At 55.5% G+C, this 15,605-nt stretch overlaps 1 protein-coding gene across 8 annotated transcripts in view; it reads right to left on the reverse strand.

Annotated features, from left to right (window-relative positions):
• Positions 1-13,501, reverse strand: part of EXOC7 (exocyst complex component 7) — a 16,681-nt gene extending 3,180 nt beyond the window's left edge. The window contains exons 1-14 of one of the 8 annotated variants that reach the window (XM_019800351.2): positions 13,370-13,501; positions 13,109-13,174; positions 11,574-11,758; positions 11,275-11,380; positions 8,591-8,813; positions 7,014-7,181; positions 4,537-4,629; positions 3,557-3,625; positions 2,474-2,619; positions 2,046-2,198; positions 1,697-1,795; positions 1,337-1,399; positions 1,017-1,083; positions 278-316 (exon numbers count right to left, since the gene is read on the reverse strand). In XM_019800351.2, the coding sequence (XP_019655910.1) occupies positions 278-316; positions 1,017-1,083; positions 1,337-1,399; positions 1,697-1,795; positions 2,046-2,198; positions 2,474-2,619; positions 3,557-3,625; positions 4,537-4,629; positions 7,014-7,181; positions 8,591-8,813; positions 11,275-11,380; positions 11,574-11,758; positions 13,109-13,174; positions 13,370-13,429 (1,537 nt within the window). In that variant the 5' untranslated portion in view covers positions 13,430-13,501. The remainder of the gene's footprint in view (positions 1-277; positions 317-1,016; positions 1,084-1,336; positions 1,400-1,696; positions 1,796-2,045; positions 2,199-2,473; positions 2,620-3,556; positions 3,626-4,536; positions 4,630-7,013; positions 7,182-8,590; positions 8,814-11,274; positions 11,381-11,573; positions 11,759-13,108; positions 13,175-13,369) is intronic. The other 7 variants (XM_019800353.2, XM_019800352.2, XM_002919860.4 and 4 more) reach the window with 7 other exon arrangements.
• Between the last annotated feature and the right edge of the window lie 2,104 nt (positions 13,502-15,605).

Here is a 15,605-nt window from a genome sequence, read left to right on the forward strand (position 1 = left end):
GGGGGGGGGGGAGCGGCGGTGTATAGGGAGGGAGGGGGCAGGAAGGTGCTGGGCCAGCCTAGAGGGTGCACCCAGGGTGCCGCCTGGATAAGCTTAGGGACAGAAAGTGGCCCTGCAGGGAGGTGAGAGAGTTGGGAGTGCCCCGAAAAAGCCCATGTCCCCCCTGACCCCCACTTCCCAGTATGTCCTGAGTCTGTCCAGATGCCTCCGTCCCCAAGGAACCTCACCCATAGGGTTTCAGAGGGGTAGGATGGGGCTGCAGAGCCCTGCTGCTTACCTCGGGGGTCTAAAGGAATATTGTATGTGTCCCCAAGAACTACGGAGTGAAAGGCAGTGCACTCAGAGGGGAAGGGGGAGAGACAAAGAAGGGAGAAAGACGCAAAGTGCAAACACAGGTTAGAAACCGTGTCCCCTGAGTCAAGCAAACCCCTCCCTGTGACAGCCAGAACACAGACAGCAGGACACACCCAGGCTGGACCCCTGAAGGTGAGGGAGCACACAGCCAAGTGGGGATCTGGAGAACTGCAGGCCAGAGGCCGCTCCTGGCTCCCTCACCCCCAGAATGGAGGGAGGGGGAGGGCCTGGGGGCCCCAACAAATTGGGTTGGGTCTCAGTGCTCAGAAATGCCAACCTCCTTCAATGCCAACCTCCCCAGCTCCAGTGACAGGGCAGCGGTCAGTGGGAAGACACCAGGCTGGCCCTGAGACGCCAGCCCACGGAACGGTCAGCTGTGTGAGACTAATCGGGAGGACAGGCGAACACAAGAGCAGGTGGAGAAATGCAGAAGGAGGGGCGAGGCAGGCAGGGCATCTTCGAACCAGGGAGTGCCACTCTCCAGAGCGAGGATGGTGGAAGGAGCAAGAAGGGAGGGAGGTCGGGTCAGGAAAGGCACAGTCAAACCCCACTCCACAGGGCTGGAGGAGATCTCTCCCAGAGGTGGCCAGTCACCCCATGTCTCCAGACAAGAGGGAGGAATGGGGGACGGGAAGGGGGCCCCACTGGGAGGTGCCAAGTACCTTGGGAGGCCAGCATGGCCCCTGCCGTCTCCTGGAAGTCCAGGAGCTGCTGTAGGAAGAGGATGGCCTGTGTGCGGAGAAAACAGGTCCAGGAAGAAGGTCAAAGGCAGGACCTCAAGGTCAGATCTCCCAAACACACTCCCTTGGACCTATTCCGGTCAAGTGCAGGGCCAGGAGTCTGTCCCGTGAAAAGGGTGGTGGCAAGCTTCCTGCCCTACTGGAGACACTAAGTACTTTGCCATCCGTCCGGCCACCAGCATGCCGGCTCTGGGTCACGCCGGGCCCCCTTCCCTCCCCAGGAGACCTTGGGCAGCACCTACGTTGCTTGTGAGCTCATGCACGGTGCCATCCTTGGGCATGTTGTATTCCTTGTCCGGATCATTCTGTGGAAAGAACAGCCCTGCTTCCTGAACCTGCTCTTGGTGCCGCCTCCTGGCAGACAGGGGTCAGGGCCCTCAGGCACGTGGGCCAGTGAGACAGGACAGGAAAAATGGGGCAGGAGCATCACCCCCTGGGGGCTCCGTAGCCCCTGGGAAAGAAAGGGAGGCAAGTGGGTACTGAAAGGAGATAAGCAGCCCCTCTTGGTGGCCTGCCCTCTGCAAGAGCTCCTGAGACAGGTCCCCGGAGGTCCTGCCCACAGCTCCTAGGGCCGCAGGTGGCCCCGGAGAGAGGGAGAGCACCTTGATGTTGTCGGCAAAGTCCTCCAGGGCCTTGGCTCCAACGGTCTCCATGGAGGTGATGAGGCCCGGCAGCTTGTTCTTGGTGCTGGCGGCCGTACCCTAAGGAAGCACGTGGCTGCAGAGTGGACCCGTTCCTTGCCAGCTGCTCCCCTGCCCCTCCCTGCAGGGCCTCCCTTCCTGTTCCATCACCCCATGAGTGGGTCCCCTCGCCCAAGGCCCTGCAGAAGCTGCTTCCATTCACCTTCAGAGCAGAGCTGTGAGGGCGGAGAAGGTGCTTCCCTTGGGAGGCCAGGCCAGGCAGCATGGGTCCCCCTCCCTGGGTCTCTAAGGGTCTCCCCCGTCCACATACCTGGAGCACCTGGTCAAACTCAGGCTTGGTCTGCTTGAGGTGCCGCAGGATGGGGAAGACGGTGAGCACGGCAGAGAAGTCGTGCCGAATGATGGCCTTCCGGGCAGCAGACACGATGTTCTCGCCTTCGAGCATCAGACCGTCCAGCGCATCCTGAGAGAGCAGAGCAAGGACGCGAATCACAGAGAGGGCAGAGTGGTGACAGCTACCTCCCAGGGACAGTCAGGGCCACTGGAGGGGCTGGGGGAAGCAGCATGCCTCAGTGGGGGACGGCAGTGGGGAGCCCCCCCTCCCCCGCATGGTGGAGGCAGTGGCTCTAGCTGAAGGCTACTGGACAACAGGTCTGGCCCGAACTCCAGCTTCCGTAGCAGCAGCTTTTGCGGGGGCATCTGGTAGGGGCCCAGAAACAGGGCGGGGAGGGGCAGGACCTGGATCAGGGAGTCAAAGGTCTTTTTCTGATGGTGCTCAGGGATGACGTCCGTCAGCAGCTGGTACTCGCTCTGGGCCAGCTTGACGAAGGCACTGACGCAGTGAATGTAGGCGTCCGTCTCCACGTCCAGCGTGTCGTCTCTCCCTGGGGGGACAGCGTTGCCCCTGAGCGGCTGGTCTGGAGGCAGCCACGCTCCCTGCCGGGGTGGGGGCATGGGTCTCCCCAGCTCCTGGCCTGTAGCCCAGGCCGGCAGCAGATGGGGAGGAGGCCGACTCTTCTGGCAGAAAGCTGAGAGGATTCCAGCGGACCTGACCGCTTTGAAGGGAAAACATGGCGCTGAACACAGCCTTTGTCCCGGCTTCGTTTTCAGCTCTGCCAGACCGTGTTTACGTCCCAGACATCAGGTACTAGAGGCGGTGGGGAGACGGATGAACGGATAAAGAGGGAAAGGCCCTAAACCAGCTTCCTGGCTACAGTGTACCTGCCCCTGGGACTGAGGATTCTGAGTTGTACCAGAAGGAGGGCGGCTGGGGTAGGTGAATGGCAGTGCCCACCTCAAAGAGGCAGGCACCGTGGTCACCCATCTGAGAAAATGCTGGGCCACTGGAGGCAGTTCTCAGCCCCTCCAGACCTTCTGGAATGTCTAAGAAGACAGTGGGCAATGGCCTAGGAGGCTAACTGGCATAGGGTCAAACTTTGAGAAGGGGCAATGAGTCAGCTGCCCCAGGAGACCCGGGTCCCACCAGCGGAGGCTGGGGCAAGGGGCGCCCGCAGGCAACCTGGTCCCATAAGCAAAGGAACGGGCTCCGAGTCAGAGCTTTGGAGCTGTTGTTGGAGTCAGATGTCAGGGCTCCCTGCCCTCCAGGGAGCCACCTTGAAGTGGCAGCAGCTTCTCCCCTTGGCCCAGGCCCTGAAAGCCAGGTACACACTCCCATCTGGAGAGAGGCAAGGAGACCTAGTGCCCAAAAGAGAGACTTGAGAGAGAGAGGCAAACAGGCCTGGCTCATCCTCAGAGCAGAGCCCTCCGGGGACCGCGGCCAAGGCAGCGGCGGCTGCCCTCGGGCTGGGCTGCGGTACTCACCAGCCAGCAGCCCGTGCTTGTCGTTCAGGGCCTCGGACAGGTGCTTAACTCGGAAATCATGCTCGTGACCTAGCGAGACGTCGGCCATACAGACACAAGCAGCGTTTATCCAGGGGCCGGGCGGGCTGCCCCTTGGGGACAGGGAAGAAGCCCTCGATCTCCAGGAGGGGACGTGAGATGGGAGGGCAGGGAAAGGGGCACCAGAGAGGGCTCTGAGCCCCTCCTCTGCCGTGGACCACCTTGGGAACAGCCATTTCAAGCCTGACTTGCAGTGCCCCAGACCTCGAGAGCTGGTTCTCCAAGCCCAAGGCTAAGAGAAAGCATGCGGGACGACCAAGGAGGGTTCTAGAGAGCTTCCGGCAGCTGCGGAGGGTCTGATGCTCGGCCCCAGGAGGCTTGCCCACCTCACCATGTTTGGGAGACTCGCAGTTAGAGAAATGTCACTGCTGGATGTACGGGACAGCCTCCTTTGGTTTCCTGGGGTTATTCTTTGGAAGGAGGGTCAGGTCCACCAGGGCAGGGCTGCCCTTCCTCTTACAGGAGGCAAGGAGGGATGTGGCCTACAGGCTGCCCATCCCCCTCGAGGCACACACTCCCCTTTCTAAAGCTGGGGGAGGAGGGCTGGCCCGGAGGCCTAGGCCAGCTTGGTCCTGCCACTGCTGGTCTGAGCGTGAAAGGGCTGCCCGTGACAAAGAACTTTCTCCGAGTTCAAACAGGACACGAGGACAGAGACAGGGAGGGAGGGAGTAGGAGGCCTCAGGGAGGGCAGAGCTGCCGTCAGCCAGACAGGACCAGGCCAAGGCCATGACACCTGCCCTGTGCCAGCTGGAGTGAGTGGCACTGGGGACCTGCTGCCCCACCCCTGCTCCCCTCTCACGGACTCTCCCACGGCCCTCCTGGGGGCTTGGAGGCTCTGCCCTGCCAGAGAGTGGACACATGGTGGAGGAGGAGGGAACAGGAGAAGAACACAGGGTGATTACCTTCCAGAGGAATGAGGTTAGAACCCCCCTTTTTCCCATCTAGACCATGCTGGGAATACTGTTTCAGAAGGTTCTGAGCCTTACGGATCGTCCCTGTCACCAGAGCCACACAGAGAGGAGACAAGAAGACCTAGGAAATGAGTGAGAGAAAACAGCAGCGGGCCTCCACCTGCCCCCCCAAGCCCCACACCCGGCCCCCCAACAGTGAGCATGCCCACACGCCATCTCTCCAGCAGGCCCCTTCCAGGACCCCCGGAGGCGCTGCGGACGGACAGGAAGGAACGGTCACGGGGCGTGCCTCACACAGGGCTCCTGATTCTGCTCCTGCCCCTCATTGTTCTGGATTTGAATTCTCTTTAGGAAGTGCAGCGGGTGAAGGAGATGAGATGGGCAAAGATCCATCAGGAGAAGCCAAAAACAAAAAACACTACTGAGTGGGATTTAAGTCGGAATAGACCAGGGCTCAGGATGGAGGCGCTGGCGACGAAGTTCTCATAGCCAGAAGGCACAGCCAGGCTGGCGGAGCCTGGGGACCCCTGAGGCCCAAACACTAGGAGGCAGAGTTCCCAGGCATGCTCAGTGCTGGGACGTGGACACACGGAGGTCGACGGAAAGCAGAGGCCGGGAGTTGGTGAGACAGGACCGAGCTTCCTGGGACAGTGGTGCCCAAGACAGAAGGCTTGGAGACCCTGAGGCAGCCTGGCCCCGTGCACCAAAGCCACCTGAACCCCCAACGCAACCAGAGAAAACTCAGAAGCTCGGTCGGGGGTTAATAGAAGCCACCACACAGAGCCGGAGGCAGGACGGGAGACAGGGGCATGCTCTCGGCATGGAGGAAAAAAACAACAGTTAGTATCACAAGTGAAATCAACAAAAACAAAACCACAGTGCCTACAGCCTCCGGGGTCAGCCACTTCTGTGGGAATGAGACATCTCAGGGCAGAAAATGGGGGAAATAAAATAGCATTTAAAATAGACGAGGACAGCTGCCTTGTTAATAAAATGCACCGGGAGCAGGGAGGAGGACCCCCCACATAACTCTGGTCCGTCTTCCCTGGAGACTCCTGCGTCCTCAGCCCCAGCCGTGTCTCTGAACACAGTGAGGCTGCCTGGGTTCTGGCAGCCCCCCAAAAAGCTGGGGGAGAAGGGACAAGGTCTGGAGTGACTCCTTTCTTTCTGTTCAGCCCATGTGACAATTAGCTACTAATGACCAAATTCGGGGCCCCGGCGCAGCATCTGTCTGCCTGTGTTCTCCCCGTTCAGTGAGCTGTCCTGCTAATGAGCGAATCAGATTCCTGCCCCGCAGCCGACCAGCAGCAGATGAGCCCATACACGGGCACGCTGGTGGGGACGGGGACCGGGGACACCAATCGGGCAGCTGTCAAAAACATCAGGTGCCCAATGACCTCGGAGACGCTGAGATTGGAATTAAATTACTGACCAACTGAGCCCTCCCTGTTCCTCTCCCCCGAGCCAGGAGGGGATGTACCAGGGACCTAGCTTCCTAGTTCCCAGGGTCCTGACCCCCGGCTGCTAACAACTCTTGAAACTGCAGCAACCACAGGGATCCTCACCGTCTGAGTCTCCCTCTGGGGCCCATAAGCCAAAGACGGTCTAGGCTCACCGTGAGCCCCGCCATGGCCGGGCAACACTCCGGGGGTGGTGCAGACCGGGTGTGGGCCCCCCCACCGTCGGCCTGTAGATTAGAGATGGGGAAGAGAGCCCAGACCAGCAGAGGCAGGCAGCCTCACAGCCTCACAGGGAGACGGCCCCTGCCCAACGCACAGAGGCACAGGGACAGACCGAGAGCCGGCAGCTGCGGCCCAGGCTCGGCACAGTCACTGTTAGGAGCAGGTTTTTGGGTGACGGCCAGGAGATCCGCACTGGAGGGGAGGAGGCGGTGCGCCTCCTGCGGGGGCCACCAGTCCTCTGCTCACCTGGGCTCCTGAGGGCAGCCTCTACGCTGCCCTTTCTCCAAACCCCAATGAAAGGCCTGAGCAGGAGCAGGCGCTCTCTGAGGGGCACAGGCAAGAAACACTCGACACACAGCCTGCTGTCACAGGCGTGGGTCCCACAGGCCCTGCTGGGCATGTCCCTGCAGCCACAGCTTGGCTCTGTGGGTGATGGTGGAAGCGGCCCCTGGCTCTCGAGCTTTCTCTCCCTGGTGCGGCTCATGGCAGCCCCTAGCCCTGCAACATCCTAGCCTCTCCTTCAGCCGAGGACAGTGTCTCTCGGCAGCCTGAGACAGCCAGGCTGCGCTGACATGCAAGGACATTTCACCTGGAGCATGGAGCCTCAGTAGATGGGGCCTTGCTAGGTGGGGAGACAGCTGCTTTCTGTCCTCTGTACCTACAGTCGGGGGTCACCGTGAGGACAAGCTCTGGAGGGGCTGACGCTGCTAACCCCAAGGTGGCCAAAGGCCCCGCAGGTCCCACAGCCTTCTGGCTGGGGCTTACTGGGCCAGGGTGGGGGCTCACCTGGCCTCTTGATGGGCTTCTTGGTGGGCGTGTCTTTCCTCTTGTTGGGGATAGCAGGGGAGTAGGGAACCCCAGAGGAAGAACTGCTCTTCCGGAAATGTTCCTTCAGGCCCTTGATGGAGCGGTCTAGCTGGCTGGAGCGAATCTGGTAGTAGACATTCATGAAATCTGAGGAGAGAGGGGGTGAGAGAGCTGTGGCAACTGGGGTCCCTGCCTCTCTGTCCCCTCTAGAGGCAGTGGGCAGAGCAGCAGTAGAGCCCACTCTTTCAGTTTGCTAACTCATTCCTAGCATCGGCTATGGCTCCCAGCCACCCACAGAGCCTGGTCCCAAATCAAGCCATCTTAAAAGGGAAAATATCCCCCAATAGAACTGCTAATTAGGTTTCGTAGGTTAAGTTCTTTTCGATAAAAAGTATAAAATTAGGGGGGCGCCTGGGTGGCTCAGTCTTTAAGTGTCTGCCTTTGGTTCAGGGCGTGATCCCAGGGTCCTGGGATCGAGCCCCGCATTGGGCTCCCTGCTCCGCTGGGAAGCCTGCTTCTTCCTCTCCCACTCCCCCTGCTTGTGTTCCCTCTCTCGCTGCCTGTCTCTCTGACAAATAAATAAATAAAATCTTTAAAATTAATAATAATAAAATAAAATTAGGGGGCACCTCAGTGGCTCAGTCGGTTGAATGTCCGACTCTTGGTTTCAGCTCAGGGCATGATCTCATGCGTTGTGAGATCGAGCCCTGCGTTGGGCTCCACACACAGCAGGGAATCTGCTTATGACTCTCCCTCTGCCTCTCCCCACTGCGCACGCACACACTCTCTCTCTCAAATGAATAAATAACATCTTTTTAAAAATAAATAAAATTAACATCGAGGTTCACCTTGGTAAGGGATCAAAGGATGTGAGCAATGAAGAGGTAAAGAGACAACGAATGTCAGTGAAGGAAAAACACACTACATCTTTAGCCATTTGTGACATGCAACTTTTTTAAAAAAGGACCGTGACAACCCTAAGATAAATAAAATTAATGAAAAAGAAAGAGCCATGGGACCGTTAATGGCTCTTTGGACTGGCCCCACCCACCTGGAGAGGAGCTTGCAATGGTAGAAAGTGACAAATCTGTTTGGACACTTCTACCTGATAGCTCCATCTTTGAGAAAACACCCAAAGAACTCCCTACATGAGGAAAGCAATCCACATAAGTACGCTCACTGCAGCACTTTCTATCAATTCTGGAAAACGGAGATTCCAACAATGCAAACGGGCAAGAAAACACTGCATTTCAGCACTTCCCAACCAATGTGTTGCAAGGAGCCCCAGTGTAAAAAATGGGCCAAAGCCCAGGGGTCTGGAGGCTGCCCACTGGCCTCCCTCTTCTCCCTAAAAATTTCCTGCTGAGCCCAAGGCCCCCCAAAGTGCAGCTTAGGAGCCATGAACATGCTCACCCAGTCCCGTAAGCTAGAGATTTATTGCTCGTGTATCATTTCCTATTAAACGTCTCTTTACGAAAAGAAATCTAGGTGGATTAAAGAAATAAAGGGGGGGAAAGCCCCCACCCCGTCTGGCCCTGCCACCTGGGGCCTCTCACCTTGGTTGCGGCCGTACTCCACCAGCCAGCGGGAGATGCGGGTCACGTCCTGGAGCACCCCCTCCGGCAGGTGCTCCAGGGACACCTCCTCCTGCGCCTCCAGCTCGTCCTCGCCGCTCATCAGGTCCAGGATGAGCACGGGGGACACGACCTTGCTGTGCCTGGTCATCAGGCTGCGGAACTCGGACTCCAGCGACTCCTTCCCGCGCTCGAACAGCAGCTTCTACGGGGACAGTGGGAGGAAGGAAGGGAGGGGGTTCGGCTGCTTCAGCCTCCAGCCGGCCCCTCCTCCGCCTTCACCTCCTTTAACCCGGAGAAGAAACACCAAGAAGCGCTCTCTGCTTATGTCTTTGCCTCGTGTTCCCTCAAAATACATGTTCACAGGTGCACCTCAAAGTTTTATAAGAAGCGGGTGCTTCCCAAATATTGGCCGATGATTTTCCCACTGGGCCACCACTGTGTCTTCTTGCTAGAAAAGGGTTTGCAGAAGAGCAGGGAGGACATTAGGAGAAGGAAGGGAAAAATGAAGCGGGGGTAAATCAGTGGGGGAGACGAACCATGAGAGACTAGGGACTCCGGGAAACAAACTGAGGGTTTCAGAGGGGAGGGAGGTGGGGAGATGGGTTAGCCCAGTGAAGGGTATTAAGGAGGGCACGTATTGCATGGAGCACTGGGTGTTATACACAAACAATGAATCATGGAACACTACATAAAAAAAATTAAAAAGAAAAAGAAAAAGGGCTTGCAGAAGAAAAAAAAAAACAGATAAATGGAACTATGTCAAATGAAAAGCTTTTGTCCTGCAAATGACACCATCAAAAAAGTAAAAAGACAACCCACAGGATGAGAGAAAACATTCAAAAATTATACTCCCGATAAGAGGTAGGTAGACAGGACATACAAGAGAACAGAAAACATCCATCCACACAAGAGTATATGTGAAGGTTGACAGCAGCATTATTCGTAACTGCCAAAAAGTGGAACGTCCATCAAGTGGCAAACGTGGTCCATCCACACAATTGGACATTCCCCAGCCACACCACCAATGAAGAACTGACACAAACCACCACGTGCCCGAACCTTCAAAGCATTATGCGAAGTAAAAGAAGGCGGACATAAAAGGTCACATATTATACGATTCCATTCCTATGAGAAGCCCGGGACAGACAGATCTGGAGACAGAGTGTAGACCAGTGACTAGCAGAGGCTATGTGACTGGGGAGAGGAGCTGAGGGGAGGGGCTGTCAATGGGTTCGGGGTTCTTTTTTTTTTTTTTTGCCGGGGTTCTTGTTTGGATGATGAAAGTATTCTCAAATCGGTTCCGGTGATACTGTGCAACTCTGTGATTGTACTAGAAGTGAGTAAATGTTATGGAATGTGAATTAGATTGCAACCAAGATGTTTCAAAGATGAGAGAGCAAGGAGTTGGAGTGTCCCTGCTTGAAAGAGGAGGACGTCCACTTGGGGAGATCTATGGCTCACGTCTTCTGCATTCTGTCTCCACCCCACCCCCACCCCCAAGTTCTAGTACAACTCCCCACTCTATGACCCAAACTTGGCCATGACCCCCAAAACAAAGTTCTCCAATCCCTCACACCCCAATCTCAAGACAGGCCCCCCACCCACGGGCTGCAGTGCACTGATGACACTGGTGTGATCCCACTGGTGACTGGTATGCCAAGATACTGATCCCATCAGTCCTCCAGGCAAGGAGGCGGGGCCTTGGGTGGCTAGAGACCACTGGCTGGTTACCAGTTCAACCCAGTGTGACATATGAATGTCTTCATTTCCATCACAGACCCTGATGGCAGAAACACCGGGAAGTGCTGCTCTAAGCAAAAGCTTCCAGGTTCGAGAAAGGCCAGGTTCCCATCTTCCGTTTCTCAGTTTACGCCCTCTTCTGGGCGAGACACACACTCAGGGCGAGAACTGTGGTGCCACCAGGAAGGCGTGCCAGGTGACTGGGTCCAAGCTGGCCCTTCCTCTAATATTCTTCCTGGTCTGGGATGTCTGGGGCTCTGCTCCCACCATTTCTCCTGTCTGTATTCTCCCCTTCCCTTGGTGCCTTGAGTAAACCTCACTTCCCAGCATTACCCCATCTTGCTCTGGTCACCTACAGCCTCTAACACTTAAACACAAAGAGAAAACAAAAAAATCAAACGTGAAAACACGAATGCAGCTTCCTAGAGGAGTCAAATTCATAGAGATAGAAAGGAGAAAGATGGTTGCCAGGGGCTGGGGGAAGGGAGGAATAAGTTAGTGTTTAATGGGTAAGAGTTTCATTCCGGGAAGATGGAAAGAGTTCTGGAGACAGATGGTGGTAGTAGGCGCACAACATGAATGTACTTAATGCCGCTGAACTGTTCACTTAAAAAGGGTTAAAATGGTAAATTTCATATTACAGATTTTTTACCACAACAGAAAAAAACACAGACGTATGCATAAAAATCAAATGTTAGATTTATATTTGATATGTAATTTATAGCTTAAATTATAAAAACGTATTAAGAATGCATATCTATAATTTCTGAGGCAGGAATCTTAATGCCTACAGTACGCATATTGTATTACATACTACCGTTTCTTCCACCATGTTCTCCTTTAAGCTGGTCCAGTGTCCCTCATGAGACCAGGGTGGGGACTGGTGTCTCCAAACCTCCCACATTAGCCCGCTGGCCCCTCACCACTTTGTTGAGCTCTGGGCTGTCTGGGCTATTGTCCTGGAAATACTCCACAGCCTTCTGGATCTTGGCCATGCTCCCCAGGTACTCCTCCAGCCTGCCTGCAGGGCTGTGAAGGAAAAGAGCTGCGTCACCCCGGGCAGATGGAAGATGAAGATGAAGGACCACGAGAATGGTGTTTGGAAGAGAAGAGAGTTAACACAGGGGACTCCAGGCTCAGATACGTTCAAACCCTCCCGTCTGAAGTCCAGCGTCACTGGCCCAAGAGGTGTTAGCAACGTGAGCCTCCAGCCTTAGCTCACCCCTCCCTGATGATTTTCTCAGTGTCACTGGCCACATGGTAATAGCTGATGACATGGTCCAGGCAGGACAGAGTCTTCTCAACATTCTCCTGCAGCCGCTGCAGGTTCTCTGTCTGCTTGTGCACAGGGATGATAGAGTTCTCCAGCTTCATAAGGCGGCTCTCAAAGGATGACAGAATAGACACCTGCAGGGGACAGCCCAGTCTCAGGACTCACAGTTGTCCCAGGACTGCTTCCACCCACCCACGAGGTCTTTGACATTTGTTGCCTTTCCTCTGGTTTTCTTCCTTTCTTTATTTTAAAAAAGATTTTATTTATTTATTTTGACAGAGAGAGAAAGAGAACACAAGCAGCAGGAATGGGAGAGGGAGAAGCAGGCCCCTCGCTGAGGAGGGAGCCCAATGCAGGGCTCGATCCCAGGACCCTAGGATCATGACCTGAGCCGAAGGCAGACGCCCAACCGAATGAGCCACCCAGGCGCCTCTCCTCTGATTTTTTAGATAGTAAAGTCCATGAGAAAGCGATAGGGTGTATGTGTTCGCCACTGTATCACCAGCACCTACCATGTGGACAGCACATAGAGGTGGTCCACATAAACTGGACGAAGTTTGACTTGAAGGCAAACCATGCATCAAATGAACTCCTTCTAAGATAATCACCCCAGGATGGCTTCCCTTGCACCCTCTGAAGCCAAGTCTCAATTTCACTTCTCTCTGAAGCTTTCCTAGACTGAACAGGAAGTAGTTTCACACAGGGTAACCTCAAATGCATTGCCAGTACCCTCAAAACCCTCTCTCTCTAAGGCCGGATCTCATTAAATAAGGACTAGGACTTTAAGGCTGTGTTCCTAAACACATACCCAAAGTTTGTATCTACTCAATACGAGCTTTTCCAGTCTCCTCTAGAAATCGGGAAGGAAACTCCTATTTGCTGAGCACCTGTCGTAGACCAGGTACTACGCAAGATGCATTCCCACGCATTGGTCCTATGACCTTCACAGCCCTGCTGGGAGGTTGGCATTGCCTGTTTCAGTAGATGAGTTAACTGAAGCCCAGTGTTACCAGTCAGGAGCCACTCAGAAATAAGTGCAGGGGCGAGGACCAGATCCCAGCTCTAATTTCAAAGCTCCTTTTAATGCCTAAAGCCCTCAGAAGTGAAGACTGAGTTTTCCCTGCCCTCAGTAATCTCAAAATCTCAGGTCACCCTTGTCCTCCGATCATCACCTGAATTGAGGATGACACACGACCAGTACCCAGCCCACCTATCAGTCTTGCTAAATGTCTGCGGAAGGAGAGAACGAAGAATGGAGAGCTTGGACAGAAAGCTGAAAGTCTGCGCCAGCAGGGGCTGCGGCATCCTCAGTGAAGGGGCAAAAAAGGGGAAAGGAGCCACAGAAGAGACACCCCACACTGCTGCTAGAGAAACCCACACATTACCACCATCAGGACCCAGGCTGGAACCCCTGGCTTTATGTAAAAAGGGCTCTCCTCCAGTCTGGAGGCCTGTCTGCCCCTCCCACCTGAGGGGTAACTCACCATGTTTTTGGTGAGCTGGTCGCTCTTCTCCAGGCTGTCTCGGATGAAGGACAGCGTCTCCTCCTCCTGGGGGAAGCAGAGGGGAGCATATCACAAAAAGCTGGAGGCTAAAGAACATCGCGTCCCAGCCCCACGGCCTCGCCCCCCACCCTATCTCCTCGCAGGGAGTGCTCCCTCCCAGCCCTGCCTCCTCCCTAAGTAAATGCCCTGGCCCGCATCTCGGCCCCTTCCCTCACCTGCTCCCCCCATCCTCAGCCTCACCTGCTTCAGCTTGTCCTCGATCTCCCGCCGCCGGGCGGACGCCTCCTGCGGGGGGATCATCGCCTCGGCCCAGCGGCTCCCACTGCCCTGTGCCTTACCCCTGGGTGCCCTCTCGGCTCCCGTCCCTGCCACACCCACTTCCGCCCTTGGCCCCGCCCCGTGGCGCGCTAGTGGTGCCATATTGGGAGTGGCAAGCGGAACTGAGTAACGGGCCTGGGCAGGTGGCCATCTTGGGTGTGGTAAGTGCAGGCGCTCTGCCTTGTCAGAGGAAGGTTCACAAACAGCGTTGTGTCGCTCCGTCGGCGGGACGGCTGGAGTTCACTTGCGGTCTTCGTGTGAAGGCCGACCGTTCTGACAAAGGCTGCTGGAGAAGGCCGCAAGTTTGTTTCCCTAGTTCGCATTTTGTGTCCAGGCACGGATGTCGCGTTCCCCGCAGACCTTAGCACAGGGCGTGTCACACAGTAGGCGCTTAACAGGTGGCCATTTGATGAACCAGGGGCTTGTGTAGTCGCTTCGTCCTTCGGCCCTGCATTACGCAAAAGTATGGGGCGGGCCTTGTGTGTAAGCCCCGAGCTGGGGGATGGCCACAGTGGTCGCCCATGGCCCCGGTGGCATCCGTAACTATGAACTATGAACTATGGGTGGAGCCCAGCCAAAGTCCTCAGAGCATCGGTCCCCGGGGGGCTTGGAGAGTGCTGTCCAAGCCTCACCCTAGAGCGTCTGTCTTGGAGAGAGTTCTGTCGTTTTATTTGTTGGGGGTGAGAACCTGGCCGCTGGTGAAGTGTCTTCTGCTGGGAGCTCACCTAGATCTGGAAAAGGTGCAAGGGGAAGGCTGAAAGACCTCAAGCCTCTTTGAAGGATTGGGCCCAGCCCCTTAACTATTGTCAAAGAGATGGTTCCCTGTCTGCCCCGCTTTAGACACACGGGGAGCATTTCTCATAGAGGCTTTGGGGCAATCAGAAAGGCTTGGAGGGCTGGCAGGGCCCCTTCTCCAGAGTTCCAAAACAGAATTAACTCCTCTGCCCAGAGCCTCCTCTAACCACAACTCCAGTGGGGACACTCCTGGATCAAGGTTCCTGCAGGCCTGGATGTTCAGCTCTCACCCCAAGACTCAGCTCCTGCAAAACCTAATGTCACTCCTTCCTCCATCCTTTCCCTGCCCACCCTGCCTCCAGCTCTAGTCCTTGGGGAGGTGAATAGCTAAGTGGCTTTGCTCAGTTGCTCTGTGGATCTGGCATCCAAGCAGAAAGGGATAGACAACAAGGCGTGTGCTGGTGGGGGACAGTATTTTGGGATACCAAGCCCCAGTGTTCCCAAGGCCCCTGCAGGACCCACCACATCCAAGAGGAGGAAGAAATGGGACCTGGAGCCTGGAGAGGGATTGGGCAGCTCTTCTGCTGGGGCAGGACAACAATCTCAGATCTGGTGGGTGGCCAGGAAAGTGGGATTGAAGGAAATCTCCAAGTGCAGCCCTGTTGCAGATGATGGAGATAAAAAGGCAGCGTCGTGGGAGGGCACCTGGGATGATTTCACTGGGCAGTCTATGCAGTCCTGGGAACTAAGTAAAGGGGAAAGTTTAAACAGTTAGGTGCCACAGTACAGAGTGAGGGCCTGGAGGGCTCCGGTAAAGGGACTCTGGAGTCGGTAGAGCAGCCCAGAGAGCCTGCCTCTCTGAACAGCACCTCGCCCACGGTAGATGCTCAAGAAAAATGTTGATAACGTCTTGCTCTGTAAGTCTTAGGATCCCTATGCTCACGGACAAATACTTTGAACTTGGCACAATATCATTGCATTTTTTGCAAATAAACTACATAGCTGTGTGCTTTTTTGTATTTTCTCAAATTCCTTCACTAAGTGTAATTTGGTAGCCAGCTATCCTATATTGAGAGCCTTCTGTTTGTCCATCTCTGTTACAAACACCATCCTTACTCGTTATCTTGTCTAATCCTCACAATAAACTCACAAGTCAGGCACAGCTGTTGTCTCCCTTCTGCAGATGAGGAAGCTCAGGCTCAGAGAGCTCGGGGGCACTAAGTCAACACAGCTGGCTGGGAGAGGACGGACCTGAGGCTGCTCCCCGCCTCCCCGCCTCCCCATGCTGGGTGACTCAGGAGTGTTGTTTGTTGCTATGCAAAACCACCAATCTGATTTTCAAGAAAATCCATTGTAAAAAGCAGGTTATATTTATGACAATCATACCTAGTAAAAGGTAAACAGAATGAAAGATGAGTTTAAA

This window comes from Ailuropoda melanoleuca, chromosome 13 (assembly GCF_002007445.2).
Source record: "Ailuropoda melanoleuca isolate Jingjing chromosome 13, ASM200744v2, whole genome shotgun sequence".
Lineage (NCBI taxonomy): Eukaryota > Metazoa > Chordata > Mammalia > Carnivora > Ursidae > Ailuropoda > Ailuropoda melanoleuca.